Source organism: Eretmochelys imbricata, chromosome 10, assembly GCF_965152235.1.
Source record: "Eretmochelys imbricata isolate rEreImb1 chromosome 10, rEreImb1.hap1, whole genome shotgun sequence".
NCBI lineage: Eukaryota > Metazoa > Chordata > Testudines > Cheloniidae > Eretmochelys > Eretmochelys imbricata.
In genome coordinates, this window is record NC_135581.1 from 35356884 (window position 1) to 35370010 (window position 13127).

At 45.9% G+C, this 13127-nt stretch overlaps 1 protein-coding gene across 1 annotated transcript in view; it reads left to right on the forward strand.

The window, feature by feature from the left end:
* The window catches only part of RAB11FIP3 (RAB11 family interacting protein 3), a 167501-nt gene that overhangs the window by 93600 nt on the left and 60774 nt on the right, over positions 1-13127 (forward strand). Inside the window, exon 3 of the mRNA XM_077828351.1 lies at positions 1776-1867. Coding sequence (XP_077684477.1) covers positions 1776-1867 — 92 coding nt within the window. The remainder of the gene's footprint in view (positions 1-1775; positions 1868-13127) is intronic.

Below are 13127 nucleotides of genomic sequence, written 5' to 3' on the forward strand. Positions count from 1 at the left end.
ACATCGCTTGGTGGTGGCTTGCGCTAGGATGCTTTTCTTCACCCTTAGGGTAAAAGCACTGTTCCCCAGGCTTTTCAAATTGCAGAACAATTTGCAGCCATAGAACTGACAGAAAGCAACTTGTTTAGGTGGTGATTATTTGTGTTACAGTAGTGCCTAGAAGCCCCAATAGAGATTGGGACAGTCCCTGTCCTGAAGAGTTTTCACTCTAAATAGAGGAGTCAATGGATGGGAAGGGAAATGGAGAAGGGGCTGGGGAAGAGTAATTTGACCATGCTTACACAACAGATAAGTGACAGAACATTGGACTGGGAGTGCAGCTCTGTGCTAATAATAATAATTAATAGACCATGCTGCCTTCTACTCTTAATAACAAGTCAAATCTATTAATAGCAAAAGCTATTTATAACATTTTCTGGATAGATGTTGAACTTGTGCACACACTTTTTTTTTTTTTTAAAGGCTTGTTGCTATGACTAAGGAATGTACCCTACAAAGGTGTTTACACATGTTCCGTCCTGGTGGCTGTATTGCTGAGGTTTGTATGACTTCTAGAGAAATCTTAGTTTGGACTGAAGCCTAGAAGAGATCTGAATTGGCTGTGGAGTAAGTTTTCTGGAAAATAGCTTAAAGGACACATGAACATAGGCTGTGCTTTCTGCTTTGACCATCCGCCTCCCTCAGTTGTGAGGGGAGAGCCCCTCCGGCTCCCAAAATACAACATGATTGGAGAGCTTCTCTAAAACATTACTGTCCATAATGATTCCTTGCCCTGGTTAACATCATCTGAGTTAAACAGCTTTGATATGTGTACGTTCAAGAGATGTAATCCTGCTCCCACCGTTTAATTTGAGCTGACAGGATTGGGTATCTTACTTTAACCCAGTGTTTCTCAACCTGTGGGAAGAGTTCTAGGTTTGGCTCAGAGGGGTGGGGAGGACTTGTTCAGAAGGGAGCGTTGTGGCTGAGAAAAATTCTATGATCCCAGATCTACTCTAATGTCAAGATGCTCATGTTTTGGGTAAAGTGGTTCAAGTAAAGCCCCTTGAAAGCTACCCCCTGTCCCTGCCCTTCTGTCTCGGTAGCTCGTGATGAAGCTGCAGGCTCAGCAGCAGCCTGCTCTCTTCACCAGTCCCATGGCAGTCAGTTCAGTCTTGTGTAGAAGTGATGGATTCCCCTGCCCCCAGCAGCACGTAGTCTCCTGCTGAGTAGGAGAATGGGGAAGTGGGAAGAGGTGGCATTGCTGGGGAGAACAGCAAAAAAAGCTAGTGACCAACAATAACAGAGAAGAATAAAGAGCAAAGAAAGAACACTCAGAAAAGGAGAGATGGCAGCAATTGTGCTAGGGTGTGTTTGGGGTGGGGGGGAGAGGAACCCAGATGCCAATCAGCTTCAAGGTGCAGAGGGACACCAAGAATCTAATGTTGGGAAGCACTTTTTTAACTGTATTAACTTGCATCCGATGAAGTGAGCTGTAGCTCATGAAAGCTCATGCTCAAATAAATTGGTTAGTCTCTAAGGTGCCACAAGTACTCCTTTTCTTTTTGGATTAATCCTGTGACTTTGGCTGCTCTCAAACTGAGATCTTTAATAATGATGATTAAAAATCCCCCCTCATAAAAATCCCCCTCTGTTGAAAATTAAGTCCTCTCTCAAGTCTGCCCTGCAACTACCGGCTCTCACAGGGACACGCTCTTCATTTTGGGGTTCAAATCCTCTTCTGATCTTTCCTCCCCGCTAGTAACAGCTGACCTTTTTGTTTTCTGTGCTTTCAGATTCTGACAGCCAATTGTGTGAGATGGGGTATACCCATGAGGAGGAACCTTCTGTTTGTCCTGATGAGTTCGATGACTTCGTCACGTTTGAGGCAAGTATTAATAAGCTAAATAAGGGCATGAAAACCGGGGGTGTATGTAGTCTGGGACTTGAAATACATAGGCAGTCTGACTTGTGGAGGTGCTGAGCCCTCAAGCTGCTGTTAACTTCAGTGGGGGTGGTGCTCAGAATCTCTGAAAGCTGGGCCCTGTGTGACATGTTAAACACAAGCACTGTTCTTGATAGAAAATGGCACTTACATGAAAGTCTGATAGCATCCCTTCGGCTTACCCTTGTATTAGAATCAGTATTTCTGCATCACTGCATGTTGCTTTGGTGCTCAGAGTTGAAGATAGCATTGAATGCTCATAAGGTTTTTCCATCTCTGGCCACAAGCTCCCAGTGTGTGTTGTGTTCTTTGTGGGAGTGATGCCCCTTGTGGCAAAAGAATGTTAGAAGCATGGCAAAGGTGCGTTGCTGTGGTTGCGTTCGTTTTGCCACTGGGGATTGTGGCAACAGAGAGCATGAACCCAGTTCCAGGAAGTACTTACTATAAATACGCCCATCATGAGCCTGTCTGCTCCAATCTCTTGGAGGCTGTTCCTAAACAGAAGGACAACACAGAATATTTCGGATGTCATTCATTGCTGTGCTGTAAGCTAAAGGCAGAGCAAAGGGCAGTGTGATTTTCCCTCCCCCCCCCCCATTTTATTTTTGTTGTTGACATGGAATGTTCCATTTCAAAAAACAAATGATGCCCTTCCCCCTTGGCCCTCCCTAGTGGGAAGGATTAGGCCATTCTATTTGTCTCTTGCTGTTTGTTCTCCTTGTCTGTAAATGAGGCTGCTGTTACCAGGACATGCCTGTCAGCTTTTATTGTGGGCTTTTTGTTCTTCCCCAGTTGGCAGGTGCACTGGGTGCCTTCCAGACAGCAGCAGCAGGAGGGCCACCATATTTACCCTCTGAGCAAACACTCTCCTGCTTCCACGAAGGCCCAGCTCACCGGGTTGTTTGTTTGTTTTTCCAAATCTGTTTTTTAATGTTTCCCAATATAATTCAGTATTTCTTTCAAAGCCCTGCCTGATGGCACTCCCTGTATATGGTGCCCATGCTTGTTCACTTACCTACCAGACTGCCCCAGCCTTTAACAGTCTAAAATGGAAGACTCCAGGGTTTGCAATATTGAGACTCCACTGGATAGGCCAGGGTCTCAGAGCTGCTCTGTGTTTACATAGAAATATGCCTGCTATTGCTTGATCACAAATAAATATACAGCCCAGAATGCATTTCTTGGTCTTGTATTTTCTTCAGTAGAGGGCTAGGTGCTGCTCTCTTGAGTTCCCTGGTAATACACCTGACACTGATCAGCTTTGTTCTGTCCTGTGTCATTAAAAAGCAACCACTGGCTGCCTTGTGCTTTCAAGACAGTAAGTTTTATATGGCTCTCACGTGTCACTTTGAAGACCCTGGTTGGTATAAAGTAAAATCAGAATAAACTATTCCTATTTTTAATCCTCTGCTTCTCCCACTTCCGGGGCATTTACTGAAACAGCTTGTTGGCTGGTTCCCACTTTTCACCAAAACCACGGATACTTGCTCTCCAACCTTGGAGGAATCACTTCTGTTTCTCTGTCTGTAGAAAGGGAACAATACCAGGGGCTTGATTAATGTGTGACCCTTAAGTTCTTCCATTGGGAGGCTTTCCTTAAGAGTAAAGTTATGTATTTGGAGTCTGTCTCTTTATGTGCAAAATACCCTCATTGTCTTGCCTTATACTGTGTACAGGAGAAGATACAAGTACACGCTTCACCATTTTGCTTGCTCTCTTGGGTATTTGAATAAACCTCACAAATACCATTGCTGTATTTAGCAAGGTGACTGCAGCCTTTTGACTGAGAAACCACAATTTATACTTGGAGGGATAGGGGAGGAAATGCATTTTCTCAAATTCCTCTTCCAGTTTGTTCAGCATCACAAATGCTTCTTACCTCTGCTGACTGGGCTAAGCTAAATGGGAGCTGCAGCTGCTTCTAACCTTTTCTCTGCTACTAGCCAGCTAGAGGCTTTAAATATTCACTCTCTGGATTTGACTGATGGCTCCGTTACACTCATACTGTTAACGATCTTAGCTTATTCTACATAGCTGCTGTGAGCCATTGTGGGGATGAGAGTCTGTCTTTAAAGGGAAGGGAAATACAGCAAGAGCACTTCCTAGTGGCTGTGTGAGAGTGTTGCAATTAACCTGTTGTGGGAACAAGTCCATACCGAGAAGTTTAGCATACCCTGCTGGAATTACTGTCAGTTACTAGTCAGAATAAAAACATAAATAGAAGGAAAATGAATGGCAAACCTGCAGCTTGTTTTTTAAAACTAGAATCCATTTCTGGGGGGGGTTGTATTTGGGGTAGCTTTTAGCTGATAATGAGCCCAATGTGTTTTTGAATGTATTTGGTAAAAAATCACCACCGTTGTCTGATGGACGACCTGAAATAATTTCCAAGCTATAAGGAAAATATAGATCACAGAGCCTCTGCAGATGGGAGCATGATAGAAAGATATTGCTCAGTCTTGCAAGTGTAAAAATACATGAGTATCTCGTTTTTGTTTTTTTTTTCCTTTTCTCTTTTAATATAGCTGATCGACAGGTCCCTGGTATTTGGCATTTTATTCTGCGCATCCTGCAGTGCTATACCAGGGAAAGCTTGGACTGTTTAGAGGGGAAGCTAGGGAAAAAGCAAGCGAGGCATGCTAGCACAAACAAATGTGTTGTGAGCTTTCTTTGATGTACCCTGTAAGCACTGTGCTGTTCTGCTAGTCTGAGCGAGGAACTAAGGATTTACATCCTGTGGTTGTATGGAGGAGCTGCCCTAGAGAATTTCTAAGGCAGTATAAAACACACAGACATAATCAAAAGCCTCTTTCAGGCTGATCCGGGTGATAAGAGGGAAGAAAAGGAAAAAGGACACACACTTTCAAAAGTCCAGACGTTTCCCTTAGACTTACCGACTCTGGTGTTCCAGGGGAAAGTACCTTGTTTCATGCTCCTGTTGGATTTCCAGTGTATGTGTGTGCAGCAATCAAACAACTTCGCAGCAGTTTTTTTTGTTTACTGGGCAAGACAATGCAGTTAGAATTGTCGTTTAAGATAGTGGCTCTCTTTAGGTTCCCAAACATGTAAATCAGCACACGAGGTTCTAGGCTGTGGATTAGATGAAGGTGAGCACGTTTCAAAAGCAGTGATGTCCTTAAGCTGGGCAAAGGGAGATGGGTAACATCTAGTTTCCCTTGTTCTCAGTTGTCAGAGGTCTGGTTTCAGAAGAAATTTCTTACAGGTGACCTGCAAAGGAATAAAATGTCCCGCTTTTCATCCTCTATGATGCACAAAGGAGTCAGGAAAACTCTTTAAAATATACCCTAATCTCTTGCTTATTTTATACTTCCCTAATTTTATTGGAGGATTTAATAAGCATCACACTCTCCCTGCCCTTAGTACTTCTTCCCCTTCGTCTGAGTCCTTAAAAAAAATCTTTCTTCCCAAATGTTTGAATTAAATAGGTGTAAACAAAAGTTATAAATAGTCTGAATAAAAACTTCTTCCCTTTTTGTTAATAAGGTGGTTGTTCTATACTCTTCTTACTTGTGATATCATAATTCTCATAGTTCTTCCTCTTCTATGCGTAAGCGGGGGAACGGTCCCGCTATTGTGGGGACCTTTCCTGGCTTATACAATACCCCGATGAAGTGGGCTAGCAAAAGGATCAGAGTCCTCGCTCCCACTCCCTTTATCCAAAGGCCTCCTCTCCTATGTGGCAGAGTCCTTGTAACCCCAACAAGGCTGGGCCGAGGATTCCCGGGGGGCTTGACCCCCAACCTTGTCGCGGTCACTTAGGGCAGGGGTGGGCAACCTATGGCCTGGGGGCTGCATCCGACCCTTCAGATGCTTTAATCTGGTCTTCAAGCTCCTGCTGGGGTGCGGGGTTCGGGGCTTGCCCTGCTCTGCACGGCTCCCAGAAGCAGTGGCATATTCCCCCCTCTGGCTCCTATGCATGCGGGCAGCCAGGGGGCTTCGCACACTGCCCCTGCCCCAAGCGCCGCCCTGACAGCTTCCATTGGCCGGGAACTGTGAGCATTCATGGCGCGCCATACAATTTCCATACCCAGATGTGGCCCTCAGGCCAAAAAGTTTGCCCATCCCTGGGCTATGGTGTCCACACTTCAGGGTGCTCTCTCTGCACTGCATGCTTCCCTGACCCATTGATCATTACATACAGGTCAAAGCAAATAAAATGAATTGCTGTTTAATAAATTGTTTAAAAAAAAAAAAAAAAAAAAAAGGATAAAATGGGAAAGGTTAAAGGAAAACCCATCACCCCGCTCTGTGGCACTGGGGCATCACAACCAGCATCTTTGGAAAGTCGGGGAAGTTCAGTCTGTTCCTCACAAGTCCCAGGCCTCCTGCTGAGGCCCTGGCTGTGCTGCTGGGATGCTGCAGGTTGGACACTTGCTCTGGTGGTGGCCACATGCTCTCAGGCTCTAGATGGTAGGACCCTTCTTCACAGTGTTGCCCCCGCCCCATCGGGGTTACAATCCCCCTCCAAGTCTAGCCTGTAAGGCCTCTTGGCTGGGGGCATCTCCCTGCACTGGGCCCACTGCCCAGGGTCCCCCTCGCTGGCTCCGGACTGCTCCAGCTCCACTCTGCGTCAGCACTGCTGCTGCTCTGCCTCCAGCTCCCTGGGCTGTTTCTCTGGCCCCCCTGGCTCTGGTTGCTGCAGCTCTCCCCCCAGGACAGGTCTGCTCTGTGGGCTGCTTCTGTTACTCTGCTCCCAGCTCTGACCTGCTTCCTGGGCTGCTTTTCTGGTCTCTCTAGCTGGCACGGCTCTGCTCCCCAGCTCAGCTTGGGCCCCTGCTTTCTCGTTAACTCTGCCCCACTCTGTCTGACCCAGGCAATTCCAGCTCACACGGAGGATGGGACCCTCCTGACTCCCTGAGTAGCCTGCCCGCTCTGTCAGTCAGGCTGACCTGAAGCATTGGCCTCTCCCCATTGTTCCTGGGGACTGTCAGTCTCAGGGTCCTGATTTCCCGTTGAACCTTCCGCTTTCTTTTAGTACTGGGAGCTAGCCAACCAAAACACCCCCACTGAATGTTAGTAAGGGGATAATAGTCCCCTTACATATGGTAGGAAAGACCTGAATCTGTAACAGGGGTGGGCATACTTTTTGGCCTGAGGGCCACATCTGGGTATGGAAATTGTATGGAGGGCCATGAACGCTCATGAAATTGGGAGTTGGGGTGTGGGGAGTGGATGAGGGCTCTGGCTGGGGGTGCGGGCTCTGGAGTGGGGCTAGGGATGAGGGGTTGGAGTGCCTGAGGGGGCTCCGGGCTGGGACTAAGGGGTTTGGAGGGCAGGAGAGGGATCAGGGGTTGGGGCCTGGGAGAGGGACAGGGGTTCAGGCTCCAGGCAGCGCTTACCTCAAGCAGCTCCCGGAAGCAGTGGCATGTCCCCACTCCAGCACCTATGCAGAGGCATGGCCAGGTGGCTCTGCGCATTGCCCCGTCTGCAGGAACTGCCCCTGCAGCTCCCACGGGGCGTGGTTCCCGGCCAATGGGAGCTGCTTGGGGCGGGGACAGTGTGCTGAGCCCCCTGACTGTCCCTACGCGTAGGAGCCGGGGGGGACATACCGTTGCTTTCAGGAGCCACACGGAGCAGGGCCAACCCTGACCCCACTTCCTGGCCAGGCACTGGAGCGGGGCAAGCCTTGGACCCTACTCCCCGGCGGGAGCTCGAGGGCCGGATTAAAATGTCTGAAGGGCAGGATGCGGCTCCCGGGGCATAATTTGCCTACCCCTGATCTGTAATGTTAAAAAGTTTGTCTCTTTTTTAAATCTATTTTCGTTGTAGAGGGGGAAGGACCTGTTGGATCTTTCCAGAGCAACATAAAAAAGCACCCAAAAGGGCCTCAGCCCGACTGTTTGCACTTTGCAGGTCACCTTTAGAAGGCCAAACGCCCTGTTACAACTTGACCAATTTGTGTTGCAATAGTCATAACAATGTGGAGAGAGGCTTGGGTTAGGAAAGTGGATGGGTGGAAGGGAGGAGGAGGAAAGAAGGGTAGAAGATAGGGGGAAATGTAAAGTTTTCATTTCTTATCTAGAGGAGATTTGATATTTCTGTAACTGTAGCAACCCACACAAATCCTGCCAGATTGCTGGCTGGCAAAGACGCAGAGAAGAGCGTAGCAAAACTGCTTCATCTGCTCCTCGTGACTGGAGGTTCAAGCATACCTCTGAACTTTCAAACCTGCCAGTGTGTCACAGACAAAACTGAAATGTGAAATATGAGTTTTCTTGCACATCATACACCATAATTGACAAATTATGTTTGAAAAGCCTATTTTAAGAATGTTTTTTTTCATTCATGAATTAAATAACCCAACTGAGTTAATAGAAAACTGGAAAAACAAATTCTGTGTTGTGTGGGTGTGCGGCTTCTCCACACACATCATCAGCAGGGTTTGAACTCAGGACCTTCAGATCCGCAGCACAGAGCTCTACTACTTGAGTTTAAAAGAATAGTGGTCTTTGTGTGAACTGGCCTCCAAAGTGAGACACAAAATATTTTGCCAGTTGGTTACATAACTATTGCTAGCCTGGAGTAGAATATGGGGGTTGACAATTCCTGCGTTGGAGTGGGGAGGGTTGTCTAGTGATTAGAGAAGGACACTGGTTGTCAGGATTCTTCGGTTCTATTTCAGGAGCGAAGTGTTGTCTAGGAATTAGAAAGGATAACCCACTGCATAGATTCGGTACGTTCATTCTGAAATGCACTGTGGATGAGGCTTGAGCTTGTCATGTTAGACACCAGGGTTCTGTTTCTGGTTCTTCCAAACGTGACCTTCTACCTCCTCTCCATTAACTTCTTAGTAGAATGGTGGGAATGACAGTTGTCTCCTCCCTGCAGTAAGGAAGGTGAAGCCGCCCTCAAAAGTAAGAGCCTTGAAGTGCACAGAAACATAAACGGCTCTGTGGAAGAGGTGAGTTTGTTGAGCCTGTTGTGCCCTGCTTTGCGCTAAAGGGCATTTGGAGAATCTCTCTCTTCCCTGCCTCCTGATGGAAGGCTTGCCTGGCTTGGCCGGGTTGTGGAACAGGGAGGCGGAGTCACCTGAAATGACTGCAAAATCAGGGACACTAGGGATCTGACCCAGGGGGTAGAGAGAAGAGAGTGAGTAGGGGAGAGAATGAGCACGCCCGGCAAGGCTGACTGTATCCTTGCAATACTCAGGTGAGATGGGGAGACAGTGAGTATATTAGCATTTATAATCTCAGGGATATTTTGATTTGGAAGAAATATGGTAAGATCTAGAGCAGGGAGCTGATTTTCAGCTCACCAGCCAAAGGCAGCACGGGAGCTGATTTTCAGTGGCACTCACGCTGCCACTGGTCCGGGGGGCTCTGCATTTTAATTTTAATTTTAAATGAAGCTTCTTAAACATTTTAACAACCTTATTTAGTTTACATACAACAATAGTTTAGTTATATATTAAAGACTTATAGAAAGAGACCTTCTAAAAACATTAAAATGCATTACTGGCACGTGAAACCTTAAATTAGAGTGAATAAATGAAGACTTGGCACGCCACTTCTGAAAGGTTGCCGACCCCGGCCTAGAGCCCTTTTGGTAGCTACCAAGTAGGGCAGCCAGGGGGAGCAGCTAAACTTTCTGTCAACCTGAGATAAGTCAGAGTGTGACCTGTGTTAAATTGCCAAAGGAAAAAATGCTAACCAGAAAGTTCAAATGTGCATCATACTAGAGGTGCTGAGAACTGCATTGGCAGCATTGCCCTCGGCCGGCCAATCAATGCAATGTTTTTCAGAGATGATGAAACCGAATAGATGATTTTAAATGGTTCAAAATTAGAACAGCAAAAAGTCTGTGAGCTCTTTAGTTTGTTCAAACTATTGATCAATGAAAGTAAGAGGTGCTAATTGATGCATGATGTGAAATTTTTACAAATAGATGTTGTCCCTTCCAACTACTGGCCCTGTGGTTATTTGTATTACACTAGTGCCTAGGAGCTCTAGTGATGGAGTTGTGTTTACACTGGCATTGGAACAATGCAGTCTCAGTTATTATTGAGCCCTGAAAAACCAAGGTCTGTTGGTAATATTTCTTTAGCCCTTGGGCTCTCTATCAAAGCACTTCTGTTTGTGAAAGCCAGCTGCATTTCAGTCGGATGAAATGAAATAAATGTTTCTTAGCACAGTAAAATTGTTCAGTGCAGACAAGGCCACAAAGTTCAGGTTAGCAAAAGAAATTTGCAATGCAACAATGTGGTTGATAATGATTGCTTTCACCAAGCCCTCTAGGCAGCAGGACCCGGTGTATGTTTGTGGTTATGCAGCCGTCTGAGTGGATGTGTAATTGTATAGTTATGCCAAACTTGTTCTCCAGAATCTAAGCTTTTGTGGGATGAAGGGGTGGGGAGAGAAATCTACATCCTTTAAGGTTGCAAAGAAAACCTTCCAAATGGGAACACTGTCATGGTGATGTAGGACTGCCTGCCTGAGCCTGTATCCAGCCTGTGGCAATCACTCAGAGGTGGGAATTCTACTGTTGAATCTGAAGCCTAAGATCCACCACTTTAAAATGTGATTTTAACTATTTCATTTCTGCACACCTTAGCAGAAACATCAAGCTAGTGTTCTCCTTTCATGGCTGGGAATGTGGGGGGAAAGGTGCAGTAGCACTTAGTGATTCTAGTTGGGATCGAGGAATTCAAGCCCTTGGTCCCTCCCCCTTCAAATTTGTCATCCTTGGCCCTTTCCCAAAATAGAGAGACAAACTGATATGTGTCCCCTTATCAGAATCCAAAGTTTGTACTGCATCCATGAAACAAAAAATGCCCCTCCTAGGTGCCCAAAGCCTCATCTGCCACTGCCTAGCTGCCCAAAGCTCCCGCTTCTCAGTGACAACCTGTGAGTGTAGATGTGCATTTAAAATGCCTACATCCATGGTACACAAACAGTGAAAAGTTGGAAACCTCATTGCTATTCAACTTAATTTTAATAAATAAAGCCAAAGAGGTATTGACCGAACAGAGGGGAATGGTGAAGGGGAAAAGGTTGGGGCAGTGCTGCATAATTCCTGCGTCTCTTCCACTTCTTAAAATAAGATTTGTATTATTTAAATTGCAGTAGTAGCCAAAGGCCCCCATTAGGATCTGATGCCTTGTCATGCTGGGTGCTGTACAAGTGGGTATATAAAGGTAGTCCCAGCCAGGAGAAACTTACAACTAAAATTCTGTACATTTTCTGTCCTCTCTGGGCTATGCTGCCTAGTGGGAATGGAGTGTCAGGAGGGTGCAGATAATTCCTGGAGTCCATGTCTTAGAGGGCCCTGGCCTCAGCCTTTAGTGATTTCAAGCTAGTTTTCTAAATAGTATCATTTTCTTCCTCCTCCAAATATCGTGCATTCTGTTCATCCACTGATCCAGCTACACCCGTGTGATTGGTGGTCTCTGCCCTGGGAGAGAGGAGCACAAGCCACTTGGAGATCTACACAACTGTTGGGCTATGTAGATTGTTTTATAAACCAGGCTGGACAATGGTCAGAATATCCCCTGGCGCAATGCCAGTGAGCTAGAGGTTTCAGAGACCCCCTGGCCAACTCTGCGCAACTGGAGCTAGGGCTAACCTCTCCACACCTGGTGGAAATCATGCCACACTCGCACTATGAATTTAAAGCACATGTAGCTCTAGTCTGCTTTGTTCAATAAGATAAATGTATTTTAGGCTGTTTCTCGTAGGAGTAAATTCACAAGATATTACTAGTCATTCTTGTGCATGAAGTATCAGGGAGTGTTGGTATCATGGGAGGTGGGAGTCTTATTTGAAAGAGAGAGAGAGAATTTGACAGTGTGTCTCTCTCTCTTTCTCTCTTCCTGATCAGTGCTTAGCTCTGCACTTTTTGAATGATTCCAGTAAGTCATTTCCTGCCAGCGAGGTGAAGATTTGAAAGACCTGCCGTAGTTATCACCCGCACTGTGAGAAATGTTCTATACATGAAGGCTGATGTTACAAGCAATGTCTACATCATGTAGAGGAATTTGCTTTAAAAATAATGAAATCTGATCACAGAAGCTGTTCAGATCTGTATCTAGGAATTCTGCCAGGGCAGACATTTTCTCTGAGATGTAGTCTCTTCTAACTGCAGGCTTACCTGTCATCTAAATACTATTGGTGTTGGCAGCAGGGTGGGTTTGTTTTAACACTTTAAAATTGGAGTATATAGCTACATGAAGGAGTTGGTGTTGTAAGACCCCCTTTTTCAAAGAGATGTTATCCTGAATTATCTTTTGGCTTTCAGATTCAACTTTGATCCTTTTTGAATGTATTTATTTTTTTGGAAATCTTTTCCTTACTTTAAGGCACAGAACTAGAAGTCAGATCTGGGTCTAATCCTGTCTCTACCATAGACTTTAGGAAACCCACTTAGGGTATGTCTAAACTGCAATTAAAAATCCACAGCACCATCGGAGCCTACGTCAGCTGACTCAGGCTAGTGGCGCTGAGGTTGTGGGGCTAAAAATAGCAATGTAGACATTTTGGGCTTGGGTTGGAGAGTGTCTCTGAGACCCTGCCCCCTTGTGCGGTCTCAGAGCCCAACTCCAGCCCAGGCCCCAGACATCTTCAGTGCAACTTTATTATAACCCCACAGCCCAAGCCCACTGACCTGGGCCAGCCAAAGTCATGCCACGTGTCTTTTATTGCAGTGTCGTTGTATTCTTTATTCTGTACTTTGAATTTTCCTGATCTATGAAGGAGAAACACCACTCCTCTGGCGAGGATAAATTGATGTTTTTAAACATGTTGCTCCCTTGCCATGGAAGGAGCTAGAACAGTGCAAAGTACTGCACTTTAAATACACCCAGACCCGTCCAAACGCCCTCATTTTACAACAGCTTTTTACAACAGCAGTGGCCATTTTGTTATCCATCATCTTACAGCTTCTTTACCTGTGAAGCTAGGCTATCTACAATCTACTTAGTAAACTAAGGTGGACAATACTCAAGGTGTCCTTGGGTGAAATGCCGGTATACGTATGTCTACACTACCAAAAAACCACCTTGAGCCACAAATCCCAGAGCCCAGGTCAACTGGCTCAGGCTAATGCTACGGGGGCTAAAAATAATAAAAAAAATGCTCCCACTCTGGCTCAATGTTCCCTCTAATTTTTGACAGGCCGTGTGCACAAAAAGATTCTTCTGTGCAAATTGTTGTGCTTCTGTGCAAATTTTTGTATGCATGATGTTTCG